We start from the raw sequence: 12,878 nt of genomic DNA, 5'->3' as shown, positions 1-12,878 counted from the left end.
TTACACTGAGAAAAAAATTGTAGGTGGCATACTTAAAAAGATAGCTTACATGTGTAATTCCTGTAGTTTTGGGGCTTTACGTGCAGCAGACGTATAACTGAAAACGTATGTTTTATAACACTTTCCGTATCTGTACTTACTTTCCGTATGAAACAATATAGGCGGCCAGGATCTCACATACAAATGGATGTATATGACATATAGCTGAGGAATGTAACAGAAGTATATGCATGTGATATACGGAAAACTGTTAGATGTCAGACATCTTGCAACGGTATGATGTAACATCTAAGGGCAGTGCCTATGTAGCATACGGATAACGTATTCTCCGTACTGATTTCTATAGTAAGCAAGAGGATACCGTATATTTGTGCAATATACTTCTGTCCGGAGAACGGATTTTTCTCACTGTAATACTTAATAATACGATTTAATTGAAGTAATAATAAATTATATAATGCAAACTTACTTTGCAAAATGGAGGAGTCATTCAACTAGACATAGTTAAACTTCAATTTTATTAAAAAAAAAAGGAAAATTAAAAAATCCGTATATGAATCTGTGAGCTAGAAAGCAAAGATGGCGAAGCAAGTACTGTTAAGCAAAAAACTATGAAGTCATTGTATTTTTACACTTTCGAAACAAACACAAACTTGTATAGTCAGCAACAAAGGTTCTTGCCATTTGATAACATTTATTTTTGGGAATAACGGTAGAACATACACAGTTTCAGCGAGTTTCAAGGCTGGAACATATAGAAAATTACATTATACTTCATTACTTCATTACTTTTGATTGAAATCAATTTGTAGGAAAGGAATAATAAATTCACCCTCATCTTAAAATTTGTTCAAAAATAAATTTTCGAGAAAAAAAATTAGCAGATTTTGTGAAACATTGCGTGCACTTTCTTCAAAGCTTACCGTGAGGCAGACGATGAAGTAGATAATAATAAGAATATATTTCAAGAACACTGGGTAGTTGACTAAGTAGCATTTTGTATTTTCTAGAATATTACGTGGATAAATTATGATATTATGATTTGATCTTTGCAATGTGTATATAAAATTTTAAATGCATTCCATAATGGCGGATGTAAGTGGAATAAGACTAAATTTAGGGGATTCGCACGTCATCTCCTCTTGTAAATATTTGCCACTGAGCCGTTTACAGCCTTTTATGATTTTTTGACTTGTTAAACACTATAAAACAATTTAGATAATTTTTTCGCTTGAAAAATCTTTAAGAACTTTCCGTAGACCTAAAAATACAGAAAATGAACTGAAGTCTGTACAATACTTTGCATTTTAAATGTTTAAAAAATACCGATTCTTTTTGGGAGGGGGCGAACTTTCGAGAAAGTACCAAAAAGCTCATTTAAAGTTTGTTTAAAGTCATGGAAATTTTGTCACTTGTTTTTATTAAGAACCATTTTATAAGGTTATTTGATATAAACTATGGTTAAACGAACGTAATTCTTGTTTTCTTCGAAATGCATCTTCGTGCGAAAATTGTTTTCTTCTATAAATTGTCATCAAATCTTTCTTGGTTGCCTGAGGTGAGACGCTGGTGTCACTAACCTGGTTGCAATTCCAAATCACGCAACAACGCATGTCTTTTTTAACAATTTATCTTCGCTCTATTGAAAACACACCAGGAGTGACAGAATTCTTATGATGATTGTCATCTTACAACACTCACTACCATAACATTTCTCCACGTGGGAAGACCTCGACACGTCACCAATACTTGCAATGAATTATAGGTTCACATGTACCGTAGAATGACCAAAGTCATTCATTTCTTAGTATTTTACGTTGAAATACAATGTGCATATATTTCACCTATAGTTTTTCCAGTGATCCTTAAAAGTGATATTTTGCTACTAAGCCTCTCTGCCGAAAGCACTGTCTTCTGTCTGTAGCAGTGGTGATTTTTCCCTGGTGCATGACTTCAATGCACAGAAAGTGGGACTCGTAGTACTGCACAAATGGTGATTATCAAGTTTGGGCACGATCAGAATTATGCCTCTGAAAGAATTTCGTAGATTTTGGCCAGGGATTTTTCCTCCCTAGCCCATTCCCTAAAATCATCAGTTGTCTGTAGAATCACCTCTTCCCCCACAAAAATCGTGTATAAAGATCTTACTGCCAAACTAATTGAAATCGATTTGGAATCAAACGTAATTGTAAATGAACTTTATTTATTTTTATCTACGAATTTTATAAGTGTGATTAAAACTAACTAAGGGAACCTCCTTATATTTTCCTTAATTTTTCATGTTCAGTTTGTGGTTCCGTAAAAGCTGAGCAATTACCATGTATGCGTTTGGTTTGATTCGCAGTGAGAGCACAAAAGTAGTCTGTGTTTATTCTGCCTTGTGGGACAGTTGCGGAACGACTTGAATTGAAAAGTTGAACCACGGGAGCTGTGCGCCAACAAAACCGGAAATAATGAAATTAAGAGTTGATGTGCAGACCATTACCACCACTCCTCCTCCTCCTATTACTATTGCTATTTGTAACCCAGTATAGAACCCTTGTGGCAAGTTAATATGTAGACACCACATCAACTACATCATCGGGGCTCTATATATACATAGTTGCTATCAAAATATTGCAGATACCTTTACAAAGTGCAATTTAGCTGATTAGCAAAGCGGTAGACCACCTTGAGATTGTAATACAGCCCGAATTTGTTGCGGAATTAAGATACACAAATTGTGATTTGTTTCCAAAGAAATACAGGACCATCTACCACTACTTTTACTAGATGATGCCCTCAAAACGTTCGGACCATATGCAATTTGCCTGCACGCTAGCGACATCTCTTGGCGTCAGGTAAGATGCAGCGCAGCAAGCGACAATTATCAGCCTGACTATGAGCTATTAGTCACTAGCGTGACTGCCAAACTGAGACGCCTTGCTTTTATAAGGAATTAGTATAAATATATAAATATTTTCGCTTAGACGTTTATGCAATCCGCTTTACTTACAGACTGATATTGTTGCTTGGATTCTATGAGCAGAAAATCATGTTACATTGTTCCTTATATTCCTGTATTTGAATTTTTAGTACGTTTATCGTGATAAGGAACCAAAACTGACACTTGTTAGTAATGTAAATAATAAGAAAGCACTTTTCTTCGTTTCCCCTGGAAACTCCATTGCTGCACATAGCGATGATATGTTTTTGCTTTATAATAAGAATTAGCCGGTTGAGATATGGTAGAGTGGTGTAAGAAATAAGGCTGGCGACCGCAAGATCTAAGTTCCAATAGTGCTCAGAACATGGGTACTTCCTTGAGCCCAAAGGGCAGAACCATTGAACGTAAAACATCCACTACTACTACTAAATAATAATAATAATAATAATAATAATAATAATAATAATAATAATAATAATAATAATAATAATAATAATTATTATTATTATTATTATTATTATTATTATTATTATTATTATTATTATTATTATTATTATTCACGTTTCAACTCTTGAACGGCTTTGAACCTTCAAATCATGTTTATTAATTAGATGATGTGTGGTCAGCACATTAAATCTGAAATCATTTCAGTTTTTTTTTAACGCATTTAACTCAAGTGTTACTCTAATTGCCTAACAATGCAGAATTATTGCGAAACAATTATTTACCCCTTAGAAAACCGAACCTGGGTCGGGACGAAGCAAAGATACGGGCGTTTACCACTAAGCTACACAAATATATTTACAGCACAATCACCCATTGTAAATATTTAAAAAAGATTATTATTATTATTATGTTATCATCTCTTAGATTTATTGGATATTCCAATATAAACTGGCGTTGAGCTGTATCTGGAATTATGTTCTTAAATAAATAAATAAACGCACACTGTATAAAAATTTTACAGTACTCTATATTATTCACTTGTCTAAAACTATTTCTTCTTCGTTTATTTCTAGGTGAATCCTGGCAGCAAAGCAGCTCAAAAGGGTGTGAGAGAGGGTGACGTAATTTCCTCCATCAATGGACAATCCACGAAACTTCTTTCGAATAGTGATGCTCACGCCCTTCTTCGGAACGCTGGACAACAACTACGGCTGGGGCTTAACGAGTAAGTTTGAAAAAAGAAAAAGAAACTAGTTTATGCATATTTTCATGACAACTTAATAATACTCTATATCTATAAAAGAGTTAACTTACTCATCTGTGTATTACTATACAACTCTTACAAGAAAATGTATTGACGATCAAGACCGTTGGGTAAGTTTAGAGGTAGTTATAACACTTTTGGGAGATCAAGAGTGTTTAGGAGAGTACACTCCGTGGATTAAGACGGGAAAAGACACCCTGGGCTCTGAGTTGGCGCAATATGATTATAAGACGGAGCTGAATAGTTCTGGGTCGAAACATTACGTTTCCCAGTGTATCTTTTGCACAGTTGACACATTCGTGCCAGAAACAATACAGCAACATAATATGTTTGATTGTAAGATTATGGCTAATGAATGGGGTAGCATCATGTAGCGACATTAAGAAATTCCGGAGACTTGTCAGCATACCATCATGTCTTTTTGTCATTACTAACAATCTTGTATTAAAAAGAAAGAATGGTATTTTTTTCATAATTCTTGTGTGAATTAAAGTTGAAAATTTCTCATCAATTTCAACATACTTATTGTGTGTATGTAGTACTTTGTACAAATCTTTGTTACAAAGTTAATGAAATACAAACGAGCATTTTTTTAAAGTAAAAAATTACAGCTTTTAAAAAAATCAGTTGTTGATTAGGACTTTCACTCCTAACATGTTGCCCTGTATTTTCGTATTTAAACTAGGTTGACGTTCGCAATTTTTGTATCGAGTAGAATGTGGGAACATTAAAAAGAAAAAAAAAGGTACAAATTCCTAAGAATGTAAGTGTGGGTTGAGTTGGATTGGTTATCGTCACTTCCGTGATTAAAACCCAGAAGGTAACTTCGTGTTTGTTTGTGGGCTAAAAAGGAAATGTTTAAAACTATTTACATGCTTAACTGAACATGTTTTCCCCCTTTTATTAAACTGATATTAAAACCAAAACAGGTCAATAAAGTAAAGAACTAAATTGCGTTTGTATTTCCCCATAAAGTGCTTTTGTTTGACTGTTTAGTTATTATATATATTACAATGAGAAACTTGAAAGATTCACGTATGTAATGTAGGTAGACTAAAGGCTGATGCTCCTCAAGCTATATATTATACAAAAAGAATTATTTTCTCACATGTACACTGAGAAATAAAATGTATGTGGTGTACGTAAAAACGTAGGTTACATGCATAAATTCTGTAGTTTTTGGACTTAAAAACCCCTATGTAACATCTTACACCAAACTTATAACTGAAAACATAATGTTTTATACGTACTTTCGGTATAAGTGTTCAGAATAAACGTATTTCCATACGAAAGAAAGAACTGTACGTATATAGCATATGGATAACATATGCTGTGTACAGATTTCCGTAGTACGCAAAAGAATTTCGTATATTTGTACAATATACCGCTGTCCGGATAACGGATTTTTCTTACAAGGTACATTCGCTAAGTGTCCTCTCGGAATTCGTGTAAAATTGATTTAAATCCAAAGTTCTCTGTGGCCCAATGTATATTATACTAATTTTAGCGGCCCATACGGGTAATTTTCATATTTATAGGCCTTCATATATCCGGAATTCAATCATACACTACTATAATGCTCGGTCGTCACAACATTGCTTTTAGTTTCTTTAGATGTAATTGAACATGAATGTGGGCATATGCAAAACAAATTGGATCAAGTACTGCTTCTGTGACACATGTTACGCACACCGGCCGCCATCTAGAATCCGCCATATTGCATTCAACTTTCGCTTTTTCAAATGGGAATAAGTGCATGTGATACATCAAATTAATGTACAATTTTCTCGGAAATTCATTGGTGCAGTGAGTTTTACGGTAGCTTCTACCGTTTGCAAGGTATTGTATATTAAATGCTAGGCACTTCAATAATATTCAACCAAATAGAAAGTTGTGCAGGGCCTCGATTGTATTTGTAATCTTTTGCGTGATTTATCGTTGATGAAATATTCTCTTAACATAGATACATACAGACTCACAAATGTATGTACGGAAATGGTAGGTCTTCACCCAAATCTTGTATCTGGATTTACATTAGGCATTTTGACCGTAACACAATACTTTCTTGTTATAGTATAACATACAAATAATAAAAATCACCCAGAGAAATGTAAAAAAAATATGATACCAATGTTATAGAGAGTTTGTTTATACCTACAGTACTTTTCCAATTAGAAATTGTTTTGATTTCTCAACACCTGAAACGTAAGCGTAAGTGATATTACTTTGCAATGTCTATTCGCGAAGTTGGATTTAACATGCAATGCTTTCCAAACGGTATAAGCTACGGTAAAATTCACTACACCAGTGAATTTCCGAGAAAATTTTACATTAATTTGATGTATCACTTTCACCTATTCCTATATGAAAAACCGAAATTGAATTCAAGATGGCGGCCGGGGTGAGTAACATGTATCAGAAAAGCAGTACTTGATCCAATTTGTTGTGCATATGCCCACATTCATGTCCATTTGCATCTAAATAAATTAAAAGCAATTTGTGTCCGACCGTTATAGTAATGTATGGTTGAATTCCGGATATATGAAAGCCTATAAATATGTAAATTACCCATATGGGCTGCTAAAATTAGTACAATACAAATTGAGACGCAGAGAACTTTGCATATAAATCAGTTTTACACGAATCCCGAGAGGACACTTCGCGAATGTATCTTCTTAGTGTAGAAATGGAAAGATTCTTTTTAACATGACTCTCTAAGGAAACCAGCTCCTTGAATATTATTGTAAGATAGATATCCTTGAAATTTGGTACATGACACTCGGAATATAAACTATTCATCAAAAATAAACGACAAAAAAAAAAAAATGCTTCTACGGGGATAAATGAAATGAAATCTGTGAGTTTTACATCCCGCGGTTATGCTGGCTAGGTTAAAGGAGACGGTGATAATGAGAAATGAATGAAATATTAGAATGAAGAAAGTGGGAAAAAACGGGAGAACCCCGAGGAATCCCACGCACTCGGTGTTTGTCCACCACAAAGTACACTTGGCGCGAGCTGGGATCGAACCAGTGACCCTATGCACCAGAGGTGAACTCTCTATCACTGAGTCGTCACCGCAGCTCCCAGGGGTAAAAGAGAACAATTTCTATAATATTCTAATTTCTCATTATATAGTCATAAAATGCCTAATGTTAGGATTCGCTTTAGTTAGAAGTGTGAAACTACGTGGGTTTCCTCTGGGTACTCCCCTTTCCTCCCACATTCTCATTCCAACAATTCTTCCATTATCATTCACTTGCCTTAATCATTCCTCTTCCTTAGCCTAACAGACATAAACATGGGACGTTAAATTGAAAGCTTTCATTTCATTTCATTACCAAGTGTAATGGTAAGTTCCATATTACAGGTAATGTGCATGTAACTGTCACGAGTATACCGTAAAACGGGGCTACTTTGACATTTAGGGTTACTTTGACATATAGCGGGGCTACTTTGACAGATGAGCAATTCGTGCTTCCTGTGAGAATTGTTGCATATACTTTCATAGATAAAGGCTGATATGGTGTCAACGGTGCGAATTGCCGGGGGGGGATGAGGGATTTCTCCCATTGTATTTCTACCCCCTCTCAATATCCTTCCTGTCTCTCAATATATAATATAAGGATTTCTAGATCCGCCACTGTTTATTCCCCCCAAAATGAATAATCTAATTCGCACTCTGACGATATGTATCAACGTGTCGTGGAAGGGTGGAAGAGAGTGGATTCAATGTGTCGTGTGCAAAAAATGGGTGTGTGGGTTTTGTAATGGTGGATCAAAAAATCCTCAATATGCTTGTTACGACTGTGATGTTGACGACTAAGGTTTTTCTTTCCATTGTTACATGTAAAGATAACATATCGGTACATGTTAAAAGTAAAGTAAAAAATAAAGTAGAGTAAAAAATAAAGTAACAATGTAAGGTAAGGCACCGTGTATGTTCAAAGTAAAAATGTTAAAAGTAAAGCTTTAGAAAAACTTGTATAGTGGTGTATAATGATGTACCACAACAAAATGAAGATTTCGTGCTTATCAAGTATATAGTATACCGTACCTTACACATGACCAAAACAGTGTTTTATACACTTTACATAAATTCCATGTCAAAATAACTCCATACGTTGAGTAACTTTGACCTTATGCAGCAAATGCATAAGATGTCAAAGTAGCCCCACCCCGGGGCTACTTTGACCGGTATTTCTTAATTTCTTCCCGCCAAAACTTACTTGCAGAGACTTAGGTTTAGTAGTGGATGTGATAGCCCACATACCTATTGTTATGATGAGAACAGTATCATTCATTGGTTGCAGAAAGTGTCCCGTGTACACATCTAAACTAGTCCAAAACCTGTCAAAGTAGCCCCGTTTTACGGTATGTGTTATTCTTTGGAATACGAGTATCACCGTTACGAGAACTAATAAACAATAGATACAATATCCTTGTGAATATTTTTACATATGCAATAGATAAATTAATAAATAATATTTTCTATCCGAATAAGAAGTATCAATTTCATCACATAAGTAACAACTACCATACTTTTTAACGGACATAAAAATTCTTTTTTTTTTTTTCGATTTACTTGATTCGGATTAGGAATTGGAATTTCTGGACTTTCAGCATCTATGACCATGTTAGGCCGTCTCGTATGACGGATGACGTCCCTCGGTGATCATACTGTTCGAGGAAAGGGAAGGAAGAAAGACTTGGGAAAGGAAGGAAGCGGCCTGGGACGTGTATGGCAGGTACCATTCTAGCATTTGCCTGGTGTGAATAAGGAAAATCCAGGAAAACATCACTTAGGATGGCTAGGCTGAAAAAGCTTTTATACATTTTCGACCGAGTGTCCCCACTGGGAATCAAACCCGGGACCTCGATTTACTTGAGAACTTCACATAGAAATTTTCCCCCATATGTTCAGTTGCTAGCATGCCGTTTTGTTCAGCTTGACGTCATTTGTAGACTGATATATGTATGTAATAGCTGTGGACATTTATTTTTGTTCAATAGCAAGTAAACTTAAAGAGTTAATGCTAAGTTTGATGTACGTATATGTCATTAACCATACAATGTATTTGTCGTCTTATTAGCTCAGGTTTTCATTTATTTATTTATTTATTTATTTATTTTACCTCATTATGTAGCGTGAATGGGGACACCATAATGTAGTGGTTACAGCGTTGGACTTACGTCTGCGTGATCCCGGATTCCTGGATTCCCGGCCGGTGGTACCTAGTTTTCGGCGTCCACCCAGCGTCGTGAGGCAAACTGGGCAGTCACGTGAAAACAAGACAATGACGGTCACTAGGTCTAGAAAGCTCCTAATGTGCCTGTTAGGAACAGGATGTCGCAGCGCGCTGACCACGTGGTTGCCGCTAGCCACGATGTAGTTCAACCGGTCGCTAGCAGATGGCGCTGGAGTAGGCTTAGGCCCACAAACTGGGCTTTTATGCCAAGTGATTTGGTTTTGGTGTAAAGCATGATTATCAAATAGCATCATTTTGTAGTGTTATTCAGGAGACGAGAAGTGCATTCTCAAATTGGGGACGAGACGAGACAAGAAACATGACCATTTAAGACTTTGTCCCGGCTTCGACTATTCCATTAACATAAACGTTTTTTAATTATTCAACTATATCTATGATCTTTGACCAGTGGCAGGATCCAGGTGGGGACGATCGAGGCAATCGCCCTCCCCCTAGAAGAGGAAACTTTTTTTTTAATTTTGTATATAAATAAAACCCATCCCAGAGTTTCGAGCTCTAAAAATTAGCTCTAAGGAGCAGTATTACAACCCACCAACCCCTCGGAAGTCCGTCCTGGATCCGCCCCTGTCTGACTATTCGTCAGCAGTACAAATCCTAAGATTCAATGTAGAAATATATGAGATGATAGGTGAATGGTAAATTATGAATCGTCTAAGATCTTATGTTAATGCAGGGATGCAAATAACCACTTGCGCGGGACGAGTGGTTCATCGGTGCGGGCGAGTATTTAATATCATACCGAAGGTAAGTAAATGATTTCTATTGTGGAATATGGGCTAGTAGCGTTTTTGTTGGGCGAGTAAAATTTTGTTGCTTATTTGCATCCCTGTGTTAATGATAAAAATTTTGAATTTATTATAGGCTCATAATCTGCTCTATCCAAAGATACACAGTTTTCAGATTGATCTCATCTTTAGTGAAATCTGATTGGTTGATCTCTACTTCAAACGTCAAATTTTGGCCTTGAAGCCTGATCCACCGCACTGACACTAGCTATTGTCCACGGAAACCAAAATCTCAAAAGACAAGAAGACCACCACTACTATTAACAACCACAGACATAACAGCAAGAACAACAAACGGGAGATTCTTCGTAGAAAGATCAATTGGATTGGATACATCTTCCGAAGAAGTTGTCTTGTAGGAAGAAGAAGAACATAACTGATCGATGATTTGAAAAATAGAGGAAAATATTGGGAGTTAAGAGGCCTCAACGGCGAAATTAAAACACCGCTAATTTTACAGTAATTATGTGATATCTTCAAATAGATAAAAGATAATTGAAATGCGGAACAAGAGCGCCCTAGACAATATTATTTTGTGTGAGGTACACCGTTATCACAAGTCACCTAGTGGCTTTCCGTTTCCAGCCGTTTAGAAACGCGAAAATAAATGCCGATTTTCAAAATAGCCAGAAATCGAAAGCAGATAAGTAGGTCGTGATAACGATATCTCATGTAAAATGGTATTGTCTAGGGCGCTCTTGTTCCACATTTCGATTATCTTTTATCTATTTGAAGATATCACATAATTACTGTTAAATTAGCGATGTTTAAATTTCGCCGGGATGAAGCCTCTTAAGAAAAGAAGGATCAACATTAACAGACCAAAACCATATCCAGGAGGAAATTAAATGTCGACTGAAAGCAAGAAATTCGTGTAACTGTTCAATCCAAGTTCTTTTATCTTCCCGAAATTTGTCGACAAATTTGAAGCTTAAAATACGTATATAAAACGATAATTATGCCTCTTGGGCTGTGTGGTTGCGAAACATGGTCGCTCACTTTAAAGAAAGTACGCAAACTGAAAATGTTTGAGAATAAAATCCTGAGGCAAATATTCGAACCCAAGAGGAATGGAAAAGGAGAATGGCGGAAGCTTCATAACGAGGAACTGCATAATTTATAACTTTTTTATTAAACGTTCTTCGGGTCATTAAATCTAGGACGTTCAGTTGGGCAGGTCATGTAGAGTGAATAGAGGGAAAGAAGGAATGCTTTCAAAATTTAAGCTTTCAAACCAATCGAAAAAAAAAAAAAAAAAAACGTAGTTGATAGCATAATATTAAGATCGACCTCGTAGTAATAGAAATACAAAGTAGAAACTGGTTCCAGTGCCAACGACAGAAGTCAGTTTAGAGTTTTTGTGAATACGGCATTGAACCTTCGTGTTCTATAGGCCATAGAGCTAGTTAGTTAACTATGCTTGAATGTGCAAACTCAAAAGAACTTTCAGAATTGAGTTAAATGTTTAGTGGACAGGATAAAAGTAACTTGAATGTGAACACTTTAAAATTGCTATCAGCATGTTTGTTAAACTTGAAACACACAAAATATTCAAGTCGTTATGATCCCTCCCTCTGGATTAATTTGTAAGCAACATAACAAACTACGAATAAAATGAGTCGGAGAGTCACATCTGTTCCCCTGATCGTCTGTTGAACTACACGAAGATAAATTTCAGATAACTTTTGCAAATTCGTAAATTTATTGTGTTGTTTTATTGTACATGAAATGTGTATTTCTCAAAATGATGAATAAATTAATGGCATTATTTGATAATTTTGTCCGTCAATCAATGCCTTTCTCTAAACGGAAATGTTGCATATTCGTGCAGCTCGTTCCCACTGAAGGCGCTAGATGGCAGTGACGACAGGATAGGTTGATGCCAGTTCAGGCTTTCATTCGACAAATAGTTTTTACTTTCGTCGCTAGATGGAAGTAAGATATAAAAACGCATGGTTTATGGTTTATTTTGCAGTGTCGTGACGTAACGTAACGTACGAAAGAAGCGCCTTGTACTGCAGTTTTACATTTAACTCCTATAAATTTTCCTTTCAGTGCTAAGCTAAACTATTTTATCATGCTCTAGAAAGTCGTCAAATTTACGATTGCCATAAATTTTCTCCAATTACTGGCAGGTCACTTTTCGCAAATTTAGGCACTTCCTTGCGTTCGAGTCCGCTGATGTAAGAGTAACGTCAGTTGAATTTTAGTTCTTCAGGGGTATACAAACCAGTACGTTGTAAATAAATAAGTAGAATGACTTTCTATTTTGTAGTTTTTCCTTGCTATTAAGTATTTATAAATAGGTAATATAATGGAGTATTTCCAAGGATATTATTAGACTTTCAAACAATGCTACACATAAGTATCGGGAATCTTATAGAAAGGCTTTATCTGCCCATCTATCTCTCTGTCCATTTGTCGACCGGTATCTGAGCAAAAACAGTTAGAAATTTTAAGGCGCGTTTTATGTATTAGATCCGGAGTCCCAAGAATAGGTTCCGTTTCCCCTCATTAACACTCTATTTAAAACGAAAGTGCTAGAAATGAACCATTCCCGATTTCAACGTTGATCGCCATAAAAAAAAAAAAAAAAAAAAGATAGCCTAATAGATAACAAGTGGCCTTTTGTATTCGACATGAAATGAAATCTTTCAGTTTAACGTCCCACGGTTATGCTTGTGTGA

The 12,878-nt window shown here is 35.8% G+C and overlaps 1 protein-coding gene across 15 annotated transcripts in view; it reads left to right on the top strand.

The window, feature by feature from the left end:
• LOC145694314 (uncharacterized) overlaps nucleotides 1-12,878 on the top strand; it is a 671,298-nt gene that overhangs the window by 406,001 nt on the left and 252,419 nt on the right. For all 15 annotated transcript variants that reach the window (XM_081770435.1, XM_081770407.1, XM_081770451.1 and 12 more), the window contains one exon: nucleotides 3,946-4,097. In XM_081770435.1, the coding sequence (XP_081626561.1) occupies nucleotides 3,946-4,097 (152 nt within the window). The remainder of the gene's footprint in view (nucleotides 1-3,945; nucleotides 4,098-12,878) is intronic.

This window comes from Thermobia domestica, chromosome 1 (genome assembly GCF_964235325.1).
Source record: "Thermobia domestica chromosome 1, izTheDome1.hap1.1, whole genome shotgun sequence".
Taxonomy (NCBI): Eukaryota; Metazoa; Arthropoda; class Insecta; order Zygentoma; family Lepismatidae; genus Thermobia; species Thermobia domestica.
The sequence above is the reverse complement of the archived record's forward strand: the minus strand, read 5'-3'. Positions and strand labels throughout refer to the sequence as shown.